Raw genomic sequence first — 16,967 nt, forward strand, 5'->3', positions numbered from 1 at the left:
GATCCATTAACAAGGTAAGATGTCATGAGAAATTTTATTTGTAGTTTATTTATCATCAGAATCATTAGGAATCAAGTCTGGGTTACAAGAACATCTCAGCAGCGTTAAGAATTTAAAAAAACGTTTATGCTGATTCCACAGACTTAAAGCTGAGCAAAATTATCGCTTCCATAATGGTGAAGCTGAATCACATTTTTGTTTTGCGCTTGCCACTGCTGTGTTGGAGGTTTTCGTCTGTTATTCACAAAGTGCAAAAAGCATTTTGTTTGAGTTGCATTCAATGACATAGCAATATCTGGATGATTGGACAGCGTATGACTGTTAACAATATGTGGGACACAAACTGATAGCTCATAGAATACAACTGCCTACCGGGTGTATGCAAGACAAGAGCAGTCTTAAGGGGATAGAGCTGATTTGACTTTACAGCTTATTTACTGAGCTTAATGCGCAGAGACTTAATGAATCATGAATCATTACCAACAACTAGTTAAGGTACGAAAATGATTAATGATGTTTTGCCATTGTCTTATTCAAGTGTCTTCTCACAAGGATGGTCTCTAACTGATACAGTGAGGACGAAAGATTTATTTATTCATTTATTTGTTTATTTGTTTACCTGTCTGTTATTTATCTACTTATTTGTGTGCCTTGTGTAGGTTTCTTTATGTATATTATGTTTGCAACGGGTCACAGGCCTATACGCAATTAAATCATTTGTTCTTGTTCTTGTACTGAGCTTAATGACTCGCACACTGACACAGCTGATGAAGCATTACTGTTAGCTGTTTTGTTGGGGTTTTTTTTTCTTTTATCAAGAATATGGATCATTTTTATTTTTACCCTTTATTTAAAATAACAACAAATCTTTATAATGTTTTCTTGACAGAAACAAACAAAATGATGCACAACCAACAGTAAAGAGCAAGTATTGTGTGAAGTGAGCACAAGAAAATTAAGCTTAAGTCATAATGTGTGGATAGAAATGGAACCGATAGCAAAGACAGCCTATAAAGCCACCGACTAAATTCATAGCTTTCCCAAGATTCCAGTCCTGAACAACTTGACCTGAAGGCATTAGCCAACAGGTTGTTAAACTCAACTCTAATCAGAGATTTCTTTGAATATTTGAATTGGACATTGGATTCTGAGCTGACAACCATCTGACAAGATAAGCTGTTTCCGAATCAGTAACCATAATCGCATGAAACTGATGTGGCGTGACCTGTTATTTCCAGTATATGAACATAAACATAGGAAAGCAAATGAGGCATGACATATTTTCCCCCCCATCAGAAAGTGAGAGAGCTGATGAGAAATGACTGTTAATGGGCAAGATGAGGTTTTATAAACGGACAGTGCTTAACTCTTTCCATATGAACGGCGAAAGAGACGACGTTAACAGCGTTTCACCCCAATTACCATCATCAAAATATTGCAAGCGGAAGGCTCTTATACTGAAGACGTGAATGTTGACAAAGAATACCACAATTCTGACGACGGAAGCTAAAGGTTGGGTCATTCAGACACCCACTGGACATCCGAGGGGTCTGTGTAGAGGAGAAGAGAGGACTGGCCGTACTGAGTGAGTTAATGTGCTTGACTCTTTCCCCCAACCCCCTCTCAGGACGTGACCCACAAAACTGATGCAGCTGATGTGGTATAACTGTTCATTTGAAGGATGTGGTTTATAAATGGATGGAACTTAATGCGCTTGATGACGGGCGCAATAGCCGAGTGGTTAAAGCGTTGGACTGTCAATCTGAGCGTCCCGGGTTCGAATCACGGTGACGGCACCTGGTGGGTAAAGGGTGGAGATTTTTACAATCTCCCAGGTCAACATATGTGCAGACCTGCTAGTGCCTGAACCCCCTTCGTGTGTATATGCAAGCAGAAGATCAAATACGCACATTAAAGATCCTGTAATCCATGTCAGCGTTCGGTGGGTTATGGAAACAAAAATATACCCAGCATGCACACCCCCGAAAACGGAGTATGGCTGCCTACATGGCGGGGTAAAAACGGTCATACACGTAAAAGCCCACTCATGTGCATACGAGTGAACGCAGAAGAAGAAGAAGAATGCGCTTGATTTTCTCCCCTCCCCCCCCCCCCCCCACGCCCCCCTTTCACACACCCCACATTCTCTCAGGATGTGACCCACAAATTGACGCAGCTGATGTGGTATAACTGTTTATTCGAAGGATGTGGTTTATAAATGGATGGAACTTAAGGCACTTGACACTTCCCCCCTCCCCCCGCCCCTCCATCTCCTTCCATCCCCTCTCAGGATGTGACCCACAAACTGACGGATCTGATGTGGCACGACTGGCACACTGAGGTGCGCTGTGCTGCAGCCCAGTGCCTGGGCAAGACTTCTCATGGCCGTGATGTCCACGACGACATTTGCCGCTGCATCAAATATGGCAACGAACGCACCAAACTGGAGGCGATAAGTCGACTGGGACAGCTAGGTATAGTGTTGCCTTTTTTTTTTCCTCTCTCTAAATATGAATGTTTTATTCCAAAGGCCTTGGCCACATTTGTAGGGGAAAGTAAATAATTCATGACAAGCTAATCCTGAAGTATTTTGTTTGTTTTTTTCATTTCTTTCCCCCTTGCACAAGTTATATTTTCCCATATAAAAGTACACATCACAAAGGTTGAATCCTGAACAGTTAATGCCTGAATCAAAAAGATGGCTTGTCTAGTGTTGCTCTTTGATTTGTTTTGTTTATGCATTACAGAGCAATGTGGAAAAAGTACAAAAACAAAACAAACTACAATCAAAAGAAAATTCATTGTGTGGTACTCAGAGAATGCGGTTGAGGCAGAAATTTTTTTGTTTGTTTGTTTGTTATTTTTTCTCTGAGAAGCATTAAATTAAATCCTCTTGCCTAAAACCAGGCTGGCCATAATGGATCCATTTCAGAGCTTACCGAGATCCCATTAACAAGGACAAAACGAGAAGTTTGACTGCAACTCGGTACAAAAGCATGCATCGTCAATTCATGTGTGCAAACCTTGCTGTAATGAAATCACTTGAGGGAGAGAAACAATGTGTGTGTGTGTACATGCAGGCATCATGACAGCCAAGCTGCTGCCTGCCTTCCTGGAGTGCTTTGATGACCAGTACGTCTCCATCCGCTGTGAATGCTGCATCACCTGTGGCAACCTGCAGATCAAGGAAGAACGTGTGATCGACAAACTCATTCACCTGGCAACCTTTGACCCCATCTGGAAGGTCAAGGCCCTGGCCATCCAAGGTAGTTTACTGTGCACTTAGATGTAATGATAATGATGATGATGATAATTATGTTTATTTTATTCGGGCCTAATCAAATAAATTTTGTTTCAAGTGCTTCACGGAAGGGCAGACATGAATCAACACTGACCGATGGCCTATGATAGGCAGTGAAGTGCTTCACAACACAATAGCTCCCATAAGACTGATAACAGCACACTGCACCATCTATGAACACAAAAAAATATGGCTTTTAATACTTTATGGCTGGCATGTTGTGTTATCTGTAGAACAGCAAACAAATGAGTTTTCGTGATTTGTGCATGTGCATATGTGCATGCAATCAAGACACATACAATACATCTACTCAGAAAGGGAAAAAATTTATGCGTAACCAAAATAGTCACATATAACAATTAAAAACTCTGTTCACCCTTCATTTCACCCACACCTCCCTCCCAAAACACCTCTGCCTTTTTGTCTTTTTTGAGATAAGCATTTTTATTCAAGTTTAACATTATTTCAGACATACAATGATAATATTATTATCAGTTATTATGAATCAAACTATGAATAAGAAGAACAACAGCACAATATTGTTTTATACAGAGGTAAAAAAGAAAAGAAAAAAAAGAAAGACATACGCTCTTCTCATCCCTCTCTCCTTTACCCTTTTTTTTTCTCATTTTATCCAGTTTTGTGGGCACATATGAAAAACATATCCATCTTCTTCTTTCTTCTTCTTCTTCTGCGTTCGTGGGCTGCAACTCCCACGTTCACTCGTATGTACACGAGTGGGCTTTTACGTGTATGACCATTTTTACCCCGCCATGTAGGCAGCCATACTCCGTTTTCGGGGGTGTGCATGCTGGGTATGTTCTTGTTTCCGTAACCCACCGAACGCTGACATGGATTACGGGATCTTTAACGTGCGTATTTGATCTTCTGCTTGCATATACACACGAAGGGGGTTCAGGCACTAGCAGGTCTGCACATATGTTGACCTGGGAGATCGGAAAAATCTCCACCCTTCACCCACCAGGCGCCGTCACCGTGATTTGAACTCGAGTCCAACGCTTTAACCACTTGGCTGTTGCGCCCGTCAACATATCCATCAATACGTATGAGCAAATAAAGCAAGTGTAGTGTCAAGGCCAGTGTCCTGTGACACAATCCTCAGCCAGTTTGTACAAGCAGCTGGAGGGTGGTGTCTTTTGCCGGTGGGCTCTGCAGTCATGAAATACTGGCTGGTACACCCATGGAGATACTTCTTTTAAGGCTGTTGCGAGTTGCATCCAGTGGTCTCTTTTGCCTCTGTTCGAGAGCAGTTATGTCCCTTGAATTCTTAATGGAGTGCCCCTGTGTGTGCCTGCACCCATCGTGAACACAGCGCAGGCCTCCAAGGGTGGTGCAGGATTGTTCCAAGGGCGGGTGGAGACAGTGCTTCTCTGGGTCCTCCCCAGCACCTACGGGTGTTTCTCTTTCTTCTACAAGTATATCAATGAGCATCATTAGATTCACATGCACTGTTGGTAGACAGCATCAACTGCTTTATTTGGCACATAAGAAAGAGCAAACCACACCGATCCAACATGTACCACTTCTGCCGTGGACCCGTTGCAAGATTGTATGACTTTTCATGTAACATTTTATGTGCCAATGCCTTCCACCATTTTTATGTATGGGTACCATTTTCTAGAAAAAAAAACAACCCGTTATGGACATCATTCTTATCGAGTGTACATATTTTTCAACTTTATATGTTTTTTAGGTTTGTTAGGAAGTGCTTTATACATGGTTTGATTTTATCTGTTCTGCATTGATAAGTGTTTTGCCAATAGAATGATATAGTCAAATATCTCATCTGTTTTTAAATAATAATAATAATGATTATGAATATTTGGACGCCCTATCTCTGGAGAGCCCAGAGCATTTATAAATACAATTACACATACATACACCGATGCAGATACACTTCATAACATTCATTTGCCTATACACATCACAAAATAAACAGGTAACACACACACACACACACACACACACACACACACCAAGCATTCATACCGATACACCGATATCATAGTTTCCAAATAATAACAATTCTACATTACACCTCTGTCACGCGGTCCCCCAGCCCTGGGCAAGGTGGGCGTGGTGAACGAGGCGATCAAGGACAGCCTGCTGTGGGCCATGAGGTACGAGGAGAAGGAGGCGGTGCGCGCTGAGGCCTGCCACTCCCTGCTGCTGCTGGAGATCATGGATGAGGACGTCATCCAGATCCTACAGGAGAGGCTGTTGGTTGAGTCCAGCCAGGTCGTGCGAGAGTGAGTCCAGTGTTTTGTGCGTGTGAATGACTGGTGCGAAAGTGCTTTGATTTGTCTCTGCACAAGGTTTAGCTCTATATAGATATCATTATTATTATCATTGTTATTAAAACCTTTGTCCCTGCTTAATGTGGTTTCAGTTTCAGTTTTCGTTTCAGTTTCTCAAGGAGGCCTTACTGCGTTTGGGCAAAAAATCCATTTATACGCTGCAGCACATCTGCTAGGCACATGCCTGATAGCAGCACAACCCAATGTGCTTGTCAGGCCTTGATTGCATGAGTAAATATTTGTGTACCTATCAGAGTGGATTTCTTTTTACATAATATTGCCAGAGGACAACTCTCTCATTGCCATGGGTTCTTTTTCCAGTGTGTCATGAGAGCATCTGTTGATCAAACGAGGAAAAATTTTATGCGATTCAAATATCAGTAAAATGAAGCTTTTTAAATAAAGCCTTTGTGAAAGAAGAAAACTAAGAATTATGATTACTTATGCCCCATTTTTTTAAAACAGACTTCCCTGAAGAAAATAGGACAATAGGAATCATTTGGGACAGAATTGTCCCTGTCTATTTTCAAGAAAAAGCGAAGAAGAAAAATTAAGCTGCTTCTTATGAGACAGTGTAAGCCCTGGCTGACCACCATTGTTAAAAAAAAAACAAAAAAAAAACCACCTTTGCCAGGACACTTACATTTTGGGGGGTGGGGGGGGGGGGTAGTAGTGAAGGGAAAATAACGAAGTTACAAGTGCCATTACTCTTTCAGTTCCAAGAGGAAATAAATAAAATTGCAGGCAGGAAAAAATACAAAAAAGAATAGGTGGCGTTCTCAGTGTAGCAACACGCTGTCCCTTGGGAGAGAACAGTCTGAATTTCACACAGAGAAATCTGTTGTGACAAAAAGAGTAATACAATACAATACAATACAAGGCTGGAAGCTGTACCCCCAGCATGCTGTGTGTCAGTGAGATGGTGGAGGCCCTGCAGACTGTGGGCCTGAGTGCCACAGAGGACATGGACATGGTGGCCCAGATCAAGGGAGAGGTGCGCAAACTGTGCAAGAGGAACGTCATCGCTTCTCAGATCGTGCTCAATGAGGCCGACGAGCTGCGCCAGCAGAACCTGCAGAACATGATCTACATGTCCCAGGAGGAGCTTGAGGTGGGTGGGGGATTTGGAGTGAGGAGTCGGGGGGGGGGGGGGGGGGGGGGGAGGGTGATGGTTGGGGAGGGACTCTGGGGAAGGTGTAGGAGGGAGGAGGGTGAGACAGTTGTTTGCTTTGCAGACGTTTTTGCCTTGTTATCTCGGCTGAGCCATTCTGGCATGACTGTGGGGGGTGTGATGGTTTAGAGGGAGTGTGGGGGCTGGGGGGATCTCAGGGAAGGTGTGGGAAGAGGATGAGGGAGGCGACATATGTGTGCTTTGCAGTTGTTGCCTTGTCTCTGGGCTGAGCGATTCTGGCATCGTGATGGTTGGGGGGAACTCAGGGAAGGTGTGGGAGGAGGGAGATGACAGTTGTGTACTTTGCAGATGTTGTTGCCTTTTTATCTTGGCTGAGCCATTCTGGCACGTCTGTGGAGGGTGTGATGGTTGGGGGGACTTGGGGGGAGGGCAGAGGGGAAGGGAGGGAAGTGACATTGTGTGCTTTGCAAATGTGGTTGCCCTATCTTGGCTGAGCCATTTTGGCGTGTCTGTGGGGCGAGGGTGGTGATGGTTGGGGGGACTTGGGGAAGGTGTTGGAGGAGGAGGAGGGAGGTGAGACAGTTGTGTGCTTTGCTGACATGGTGTTGTCTGTCTTTGGCAGAGCCATTCTAGTATGCCTTTAAAATTGTGCGCACTTGCTTTGTGTATGTGGCATGTCATCTTCAGATAATCAAGGGTAATTGTCCTATGTGCACTTGTGTAGCTTTGTGTGTGTGCATACACACGCGTATATGTGTGCATGTGCAGTTATGAGCAAACAGCTTGAGCCCAGACATACAGAATATAAGTGTATTCATGTTAGTTTCAGGGCAGAGGTGTAGGTGTCTGCAAGAGCAAAACAGACATAGAATGTGCCTATATATGTGTATGTGTTTGTACATGTGTAAACGAGAGAGAGAGAGAGAAATAACTTGGAGTGAAATAGAAGTTCACTTGAGAATGTGCACAAGTGTTAGAGCATGTTCATGAAAAAAATAAATGTACTGATCACTGTGAAAGTTCTGTGACAGGTAATTAAATGATAAAACTAAGACTGACTGAATTAGAAATCCACATCGGTCATTTGCTTTTAAATGCAGCGAAGGTACCCAAAACGGAACGACTATCAGAAGATGCTACAAATGGATCAGTATAAAGAATATTTACATATGCAGCGAAAACATAAGCGTTGGAAGGTAGCAGACTGGAAACCTTGTTCATTTGGATTTTTCTTGATTCTGTGACATATTCATTTGTTTCCTTATTTATGTGTTCATTTGTTGATACGAGATTCCATTTGCTTACCAGCTTGTTACAACCAACATTTTTTTCCCTGCTTGCTGCATGCTGGTATTTGATGTTAACATTTTTTTGTTTTGTTTTGCCTCGAGCATTAAGCTGGCAACTCTTGTCCTGGTAAGGCATGTCTTAAGAAACTATACTTAAAAAACCTGAACTGCATACATTTTATACCATTGACTTTTTTTTTCTGATCAGGACTTTTATAGAGACCTGAACACCTTAGTTTGAATTTGTTTTCTGCTGTATGTGTTGTGAGAGAAACTGAATGAGAAAGTGAAAAAAAAAAAAAAAAAGAAAAAAAAAAAGGGAAACTGATTTTACCTGACACTACCATTGTGAATTATTTGTTGTTGTTGTTTCTGTTCTGACAAATGGGACTGTAAAATGATTTAAAGATAACCATGAAAGACAAGGCAGCATCACCAAAACTTTTTTTTTTTTTTTTTTTAAATCATGATGCTGAAAAATCCATTATGTCCTTTCACCAAACTATTACCAACAGGTATCGAGCAGAACTTCCAACAACAAAATGAAAATGTTTGTATTCATTTATATTTATCTTTCCATTTGATTATTAAAATATTTCCATGTCTTTGTATCCTTATGTGTTAGGCTTATTTCTTATTTAGTATTGATATTTCGTGCATACATTTCTCAATTAAGATTGAAAAAATGTGTGGTCTCAAAATCAGTGTTCATGTTCAAGAATAAAATGGCCAGTCTTAGACATGCACGATGGGTACACAGGAACCTTTTCATTCATATCCTCACTGAACTGTGCAGGAGAAGGAGGAGGCGGCCAAAGAAACTGCTCTGAAACGTCTGCGTGACCTTGCCTCTACTAGTGAGGATGCCACCAGCACCCACCCATCCTCAGCGGTGCCAGCCAAAGAGGCCACCGACGAAGAGTCCTCAGCTGTATCCAAGACCACCACGCCAGACCCATACAGCCGGGAGGGCACGATGTTCACACCGTCTGCCGACAAGGAGCTGGAAGCCATTCTGAATCGGGATGACGTCCGCAGCATGCCGTCAAGGGAATCCAGCACCAAGTCGCGCCCCGTTACTGGGGACGAAACAGAGACCTCCGGCACCTACACCTCCCCGGAGAGCATGAGTAGGAACTCCAAACCCTCCCTGCCGGAGGAGTACATTGAAGAGGTGGACAGACAGCTGGCCACAGCCACAGCCCAGGAGACCTTTAACCTACCCCTGGCACTGACCCCCGCCAGGTCACGGCTTGGCCTGACCCCATCAGGGTCGGTGATAGACATGAAGGAGTCACAGGTCAGCCTCACCCAGCTGTCTGGCCGTCGCACTGTCATCAGCCGCGAAACCATCCGTGAGCGAGAGAAGCTCAACGAGCACATCAGCGCCACCTACGCCGGACTGAGCGCCCGCTACGTGGACATGGTGGATGACCTGAGCAAGATTGATCATGGTCTGAACGTGGCTGCCCCCGGGTCGTCCAAGTACCTGACAGTGCCAGGTGCAGGGGAAACTCCTGCCCAGCCCCCACCAGCCGTCCCCACAGAACCAAGCCAGGACACAATGCCTGAAACCATCTCCGACTCCACCTCCCTGTCCTGCAGTGTTGGAGAAGGAACTGAGGCTGGTGACGTCAACACCAACGCCTTGAATGAAGACCTGAAAGAGGAAGACGGGCAGGTTGCCATCTCCTTGGAAGTGCCTTCATCAGAACAACAGTCCGGCAATGTTCAGCTGGTGGAAGAGTCGGATAAGGGGGATGACTCCCAGTCCGCCACATTTTCCACGGATTATCCTTCCCTGGTGGCAGATGATGTTGCCCCGTCCTATCTGGATGACAGCGGGGGTGAAATTCCTCCTTCCACCTATGCTGGAAGCACGACATACTATAATGGAGCAGCGTCCGACTACGGTCACTCTGACACGTATGACGATGATGATCAGTCAACTTTGGACTGAATGAAAAGAGTGGCACAAAACAGCCAGAAACAATAAAACCAAGAAAGTCTTTTCTTTTCTTTTGCAAATGTGTAAATAATAGACTTGATTTTGATTACTATATGAACAATTATTCCCACAGAAGTTTTGCTTTATTCCAAAATAAATAAAGCAATATAACACAATTTTGTTTGACAAAAACACCTTTTTAAGTGAAATATGTTTCTCATCAGTGTATGTTGAATCATAAAAAGATTTCTACATTTCCTTTAGGAATTTCTTGGGTTTAATTCTTTGATGGAGAGGGAGTGATTCTGATGCACCTCGCTTTATACTGTGAGACAATGTGATTTAAACTGTACAGTTTCTGGCACATTGTTTGCATGTCTGATCAAGTGCATTTTAGAATTTTGTTTTGGAGATGTGCACTAAATTTCAAACTGTAGGTGGAGTGAACACTAAACACACAAAGCATCCAGTGTATGTTTATTGTTTGAGTAAAATATTAAATATGTATTTATTTTGATACTAAATTATACACCACTTTAACCATTTGAGTGTGATAATGCTGTGATATTAGACTGTTCAGATGCTTGACATTCCAGTACTTCAGTTGTCCATGTCACATCTCTCCCCTCTTGCATCCAAAATACAAGAAATGTTTAATCCAAATGCCAGTTGATGAAAGTGAATCATTACTTGTATTATTACTTTTATTAAGCCATTTGATGAATGTGAATTATTACTTTTATTATCACATTTATTAAGTAAAATTCAGATGAAGTGTGATGTGTGTAGAAAGAGTAGAAGAGAGAAAGAGAGAGACCATCCACAAACACTCTCAAAGACTATCAAAGTATACAAACATGTATTCATCATTGCAAATTAAATCAATACAAAAAGGAAAATTTCACAGTACATAATTGCATTTGCATAGTTCACAAAGTTTTGTTGCGTATCGTACAGTAGTAGGTGGGTGCCTTTTTCCCAAAGGAAACAATCACGTATGAATACACAAGTATTCACAAAACAGAACGTAATGTTTTCACACAAATTCGTTGGTGCCACATCACCCAGTTAAACACAGATGATTTTTCAAGAGCACGGATTATTCAAAACACTGAAAATAACACAATATCACAGTATGAAAGAAATCCTTGATTAAACTTTTTACATGTCTGGCTTATTGCCATCCTCATGTTTGACTGAAATCTTTATAACACAGTGGTCTGTCAATAACTCTCTATCCTTATGCACTGTGCAGTGCTAAGATTCAAACATGATTAACATGAAGGATATAGAGAAAACAGTAATGACAATGGTGTTGACAACTGAAGACTACTTCCCCTACACTACACACGTAACACTCACAGCAAAGACACAGTTATGTGTCTGGGGATACACAGCAATCAAGTAAATTATTACAATGCACAAGAAAGTGAGTATTTTTTTTCCATGTTGTTTTATGATGCGCAGAGAATAATATGAGATGCTGTGATACAAATCAAATATCTACTTCTAACAAACACACTTGACTAATTTTTTTTTCCATTAGATACAAAAATACATTTATATACTTTAATAGTGATCATAAACTAGCACCAGGTCTACAGAAGTTCACTCATTTTTTTTATGCATTTTTACATGATGACATGACAAAGAACACACCATACATAACATTTTTTTTGGTTTAAATTTTTTTTTTTTTAGCCTTTGTATGATTATGATGTAGGTAAGACATATACAATGGGTCAAGTAGTCTGCAGAAATCAACACCAATGCTCAAACAATGCTCGGATGAGCAGGTTCAATACTTAGAAATCAAGAACAAAATGGAATGAATTATATTTGTCAACAAAATATTGGTACAACATGGACTCAAATCTTCTGCAACTGCTTCTTATGAATAGAATGTTCACAACCAATGTCCTCATTTCTTCAAGTTTCTTAACACTTTATGACTATGAAGACAGAAATTTAAAATGTACCTTTTTTTTCCATATATTTATAGTGGATACAAGATGTGAAGAAACCCCAAAATGAAGGAAGACAACATTTTTTTAATGCATTTTTTTTTTAGATGATGTGAACACCAACTACAACTATTTCATTCACATGCAAGACACAGATCCTGTAAAGGACCTCACTGTTTCAGCGTTCAAGTCACTGGTCTGGATGTGAATGGATCTGGAAGGAACCATTTTGTTTGCGTAGGTACTTGTCTTTAGCAACACATGAAGGTCAAACATCAGCACAAGATCTGGATATCTTCAGGAACAACATTCAAAATGAGGAATCACAGTTCTCAATCACGACCCACTGATTTACCAGTTCATGCAGAATGTCCAACTGGCCTGACACTTCTTTTAAGTAACATCACAACCGACAGAATTTGAAGCAGGAAAGTGCATGTGCACAGGTTGATGTCACACAGACACAGCAACTAGAAGCACAAACAACCGCTTGTAAGCTAAAGTTGTCATGCCGTCGCCATTACCCTCATTACCATAAGCTAGGAACCTGAGCACAAAAGTGGCTATGCACATGTAGACTTGGAAACTTGCATGCTGCGCTTGCTCATTGCCCAGGAAGACAGAGGGACGCAGTGAAGGTGTCAATGCTGCTGGACATCTGACTCCAGAACAACATCAGCTCCGAGGAGAGCCAGTGCTGCTGGAGGCTCCAGGTTTCTGTGACTGTACAGATGAAAAATAAAACAAAGTGCTTCAGACTTGTGCTAATATTGTGTGCACACTGGCATGCAGATTTGTCATAAATACACTTGTCAGCACAAGGAATGAGAATGCATTTTGCATAGAAAATAAACATCTCCCCATATCAAACAGGAGAGAAGTGGACCTCAAAGAAATGTAGAAAACAGAGTCTGTCATTAACTCTGATCAAAATTATTGCCTTGCCCTCCCATCAACAACCAACTGCTTTACAAATTCAAACAGTTAATTACATCTGCAGATTTTGGAGTTAACTGTTCAAAGATGAAGGCTAATAAGATACACAACTCTTCTAAACAATGAACACATAAGGCAGAAAAACAACTTCAACAGTATGTGACATTCATGTTCTTATACTTTGCGTGTCAGCTGTTGAAACAGAACGTGTGGGTCCTCAGATTATCCCTAATAATTAGGATGAAAAGCAAATTCTGTATCATAAATGGGTCCTTAAGAAACAAAGACAGAACATGTACATACCTGTGTGGATTTGGAACCCTGAACAACAGGCTCCACAAAGCAGGCTGGCACTAGACCTCTTTTACCATTTCTCTGAAAAGGTACAACATAAATATTTGCTTAAATCATGCATTTCAGAACCATAATAAAAACATGAATTAAATGTTACTCGATCATAAAAAAGAAACTAAACATTCCCATCGAAAATTTATCCAGCACAACAAAAGACAGTAGAAACATCAAACTGTATCAACTTTTGCATACCATCAAAAGATTTTCCATCAGCTTTGAATAAAACTGAATTGCCACACAACAGTGGCACAACAATAAACATAGCAGTGAACCACTTGTAAGACCTATAAAACAAAGCTAACCTTTCTCAACTCCTCACAAATGTGTTGTTCAAAACTGCTCAGCAAACAATCTTTAAATCCAACATTTTCCAACTCCTAACAAAAACGAAAACGTTACAGAACATCTGCTCAGGTAACTATCTTGTATTAAACCCATTTTTATATGTGCCTAGAGTCCTGTTTCGAGAAGAGACATTATAAAAATCCAAATCATGATGATGATGAAGACTATGCTATAAAACTGCAGATTATGATGATGATGATGAATATCTTCAAATATTATACCCAGTAATTCAACACTGTTTACTCCAAATCTGAAAGAATACAAACTGACACCACTCAAATTTAAAACTAATGTTGCTGTACATATAAGATGGTTTTGCACAAATGAGGCCAACTTTACCTCCCCATGGAAGAAGCCGTCCTGCCTCTCCTCACCATACACCAGCATGAGGTCACCGGCACTGAAGGCAAGTTCACAGGTTGTGTAATCCCCTGGGGACTGCTTCTCCGGGTCGTAGTCATACAGACCCATCACCTGTAAATACACCGCTTTTCTATCACTCTGAAATCTTGTTTCTCGCTCAAGGAGATTATTCTAAATGTCATGATTCAAGGTAACGTTGAAAATAATTAAAAAGACAAAACCAGATTTTTTTTTCTTCTTCAGCATACATACTTCTGCATGGAAATGAATATTTCAGCATGTATTATCTGGAAAATAAAGTGAAACAAGTTTTTATTTTTTATCCCGAAACCACATCAATCTAGTTTTTCACAATGGAAAGCACTTCCATTATCTTATAGTCTCTATACATGTAACTTTTTTTATTGAATGTCTGCACCTCTATGGTTCACAACCTGCTGCAAACAGAACAATCAGTTAAATGCAGCAAGTCTGAAAAACATGGGTTGTGAAATTAGACTCGCTTCGATAAGAAGTATTAACATTTTAGACACTAGTTCCTTCTTCAAGGAATGTGATCTGATCAATTTTCTGCAATGAAGCTGAAGGTAAAACAGAAATACCCTCGGACACTCTCTTCATGGATCTCCTTTAATCCTGTTTCCCCCAACTCACCTCACAACTTTCCCTCCTCTCCTACCTTTATATTTATTTAATTTTCAATTGTAACATTCAAATGTGAAATGGATACTTTAACCCTCTTGCATTTACACATCTGAGGATTTCTTCTGAGTATTCTTCTTTGCTTAGTCTTTTTCCAAGGAAATCAAGGGTTCTCCACGTTCACTTAGTTTTATTCAGCTGCTATTTACAATTCAGTAACATTACTTATTAGAATTATTTATCAGTTGTAGTAGAGCTGACTGATGGCTGCCATTTGGGTGCTCAACATTTGTTTCCTGTGTCATTCAATCAGATTTCAGGCAAGCACACATACACACTCAGACAGACATGTAACAAGCAGGAAGAGAAACCAGACCACTCACTGTGCGCTTCTTGCCCGTCTTGTAGTGGATGCTGTTGAGGATGGAGGACAGGTCCGTAGACTCTCCGTCCTGGTCCCGGTGGTTGTGACCCTGACAGGTCGACCCCTGATACACCAACTCCACGCGCGATGACCCCTGACCTGAAGCTGCAAGCGTCTGAATGGCCAGCTGCTGGGGTCGGTCGTTCCGCACGCCCTCCACACGTGTGTGCGACAGTTTGGGGTTGTGCGGCTGCTGGCACACGCGTCCATTCAGGTAGATCTGTGTTCACCATAAATATTTATGATAGTTGTGTCCGACAATGACCATCAGAACAGCAGAGGAGGCAACTGCTTCCCCAACCATCTGGGCTAGAATCTGATTATAGCAGAGTGTTTTGCCCAAGTTACATCCCTACTCTCTCAGCCAAGAAGGTTTTTTTAGGTCAGTCAGCGTTGGGATGGTTCTCAAATGCCAACTAGCCCCCAAGGCTGCAGCACTAAGAGCCAGTGCAATCTTGCCTCCTAGTCTGAGAGTCATAGTCTTTCACAAAAGTCTAACTGTAAATGACTTCCCACTGCAATAAAGTAACCATTGATCATACATTGTATGCATAAATATGAATGGAAATCTAAATAGCATATAATCATATTTTCTTTGTGTGTTCAGTATGCAAGTGATTTCTGATTAAAGAGTTTGCGCAACTTTGTCAAGGTCAAGGTTTATTCCAGAAAAAATTCCATGGGGGTACATGGAAAATGAAACGAAGAAAACAAAATGAGAAACAAATTATGGTGACATGTAAGTGGCATGATTACGCAGCACATAATTATCTCGTCTCGTACATAAAAAAAATAATGCACAATTACAAGAGCTGATTATCTGTTGTTTCCCCTTTCTGTTCTAATAGTTCATCTGAACAAATAATGAGATACAAAATAAAATAAAAAACAATCAAAAAACAAACAAATGAAAATGTGTGTTTTGTGTGTATGAATCAGTTTATGCTATATGTTATTTTTTCTGTTGACAAATTTTTAGCAAATGACACTTCATTTCTTTTTTCTTTTTTAACTCAGAAATGCACAATGATAATCACAAAAAATGATTCAATGGAAAAATCTGATTCAGTATGTCACCGATATTAATGTGGCTGACCAACACAGCACCTGCGCTTGAGGCAGAAAAACAAAAACTTTCAATCACAGTTCAGTGTGTCCCCTATCTTTCCCGCAATACACCAAGAAGGACAAGGGAGGGGAAAGGGAGAAAAAAATACATACCCTGTAGCCAACTACTTTGAAGCCGTTACTACAGCCATGCTGGTCCAAGACTGGAGGTTGCCATGCCAACACCAGACTGTTGCGGTCCACCTCCTTGATATGCAGTCCGCTTGGTGGTTCTGGACCGGTGTCTGTGACATCAACAAGGAAATCATCTGCTTGATGATTGTGTCAAATTAAACACTCTTTGAGGACAATTTTTAACGGATACACAAGAATCTTCAAACAGAAATATTCCAAGCCAGTCAATGTAAGTAAGCGATGTACAACCGAGGATGGGAAATTCTGTGTTTGAATATTGTACAAGGACACGAGGATAACTATTTTATTTATTTGTATGTGCTTGCCTCATGTCTTATAAAACCAAAGATTTCATGTCAAATATATATCTATATATATTCCACTCCATCCACTACAATCAAGGTAGATACCAATGGATATTAAATGGAATGGACAAGAACTCCTGTCTTCGTAAGAAAATGCAAGAAAATTGAAGACACATAACACAATCAGGACAGAAAGGACTCGGGAGCAATTTAAAAAAAACAAAACCCAAATGTAAACACTCGATCAACTCTAAAATCTTGCATGCAAAAATATCTTCCATTAATACTGAGGCAAACAGACAAAGAACTGAGCGTGAATGGAAAAGTAATAATATGGAACAAAAAAAAAAAAAAGGGGGAGAGGGGAAGAAGAGAGAGAAGAAAAGAAACACAAACACACACAC

The 16,967-nt window shown here is 41.0% G+C and overlaps 2 protein-coding genes across 8 annotated transcripts in view; one reads left to right on the plus strand and one right to left on the minus strand.

Annotated features, from left to right (window-relative positions):
* The window catches only part of LOC143301703 (uncharacterized), a 30,258-nt gene extending 18,584 nt beyond the window's left edge, over positions 1–11,674 (plus strand). The window contains exons 11-16 of the mRNA XM_076616099.1: positions 1–14; positions 2,291–2,474; positions 3,081–3,266; positions 5,382–5,571; positions 6,535–6,730; positions 8,837–11,674. The exon at positions 1–14 is cut by the window's left edge and continues 91 nt beyond it. Of these exons, the coding sequence (XP_076472214.1) occupies positions 1–14; positions 2,291–2,474; positions 3,081–3,266; positions 5,382–5,571; positions 6,535–6,730; positions 8,837–10,000 (1,934 nt within the window). The 3' untranslated portion in view covers positions 10,001–11,674. The remainder of the gene's footprint in view (positions 15–2,290; positions 2,475–3,080; positions 3,267–5,381; positions 5,572–6,534; positions 6,731–8,836) is intronic.
* The window catches only part of LOC143301638 (uncharacterized), a 171,570-nt gene continuing 165,436 nt past the window's right edge, over positions 10,834–16,967 (minus strand). For all 7 annotated transcript variants that reach the window (XM_076616097.1, XM_076616082.1, XM_076616089.1 and 4 more), the window contains 5 exons: positions 16,238–16,368; positions 14,976–15,236; positions 13,927–14,061; positions 13,192–13,263; positions 10,834–12,675 (listed from right to left, as the gene is read on the minus strand). In XM_076616097.1, the coding sequence (XP_076472212.1) occupies positions 12,628–12,675; positions 13,192–13,263; positions 13,927–14,061; positions 14,976–15,236; positions 16,238–16,368 (647 nt within the window). In that variant the 3' untranslated portion in view covers positions 10,834–12,627. The remainder of the gene's footprint in view (positions 12,676–13,191; positions 13,264–13,926; positions 14,062–14,975; positions 15,237–16,237; positions 16,369–16,967) is intronic.

This window comes from Babylonia areolata, chromosome 2 (assembly GCF_041734735.1).
Source record: "Babylonia areolata isolate BAREFJ2019XMU chromosome 2, ASM4173473v1, whole genome shotgun sequence".
Lineage (NCBI taxonomy): Eukaryota > Metazoa > Mollusca > Gastropoda > Neogastropoda > Buccinidae > Babylonia > Babylonia areolata.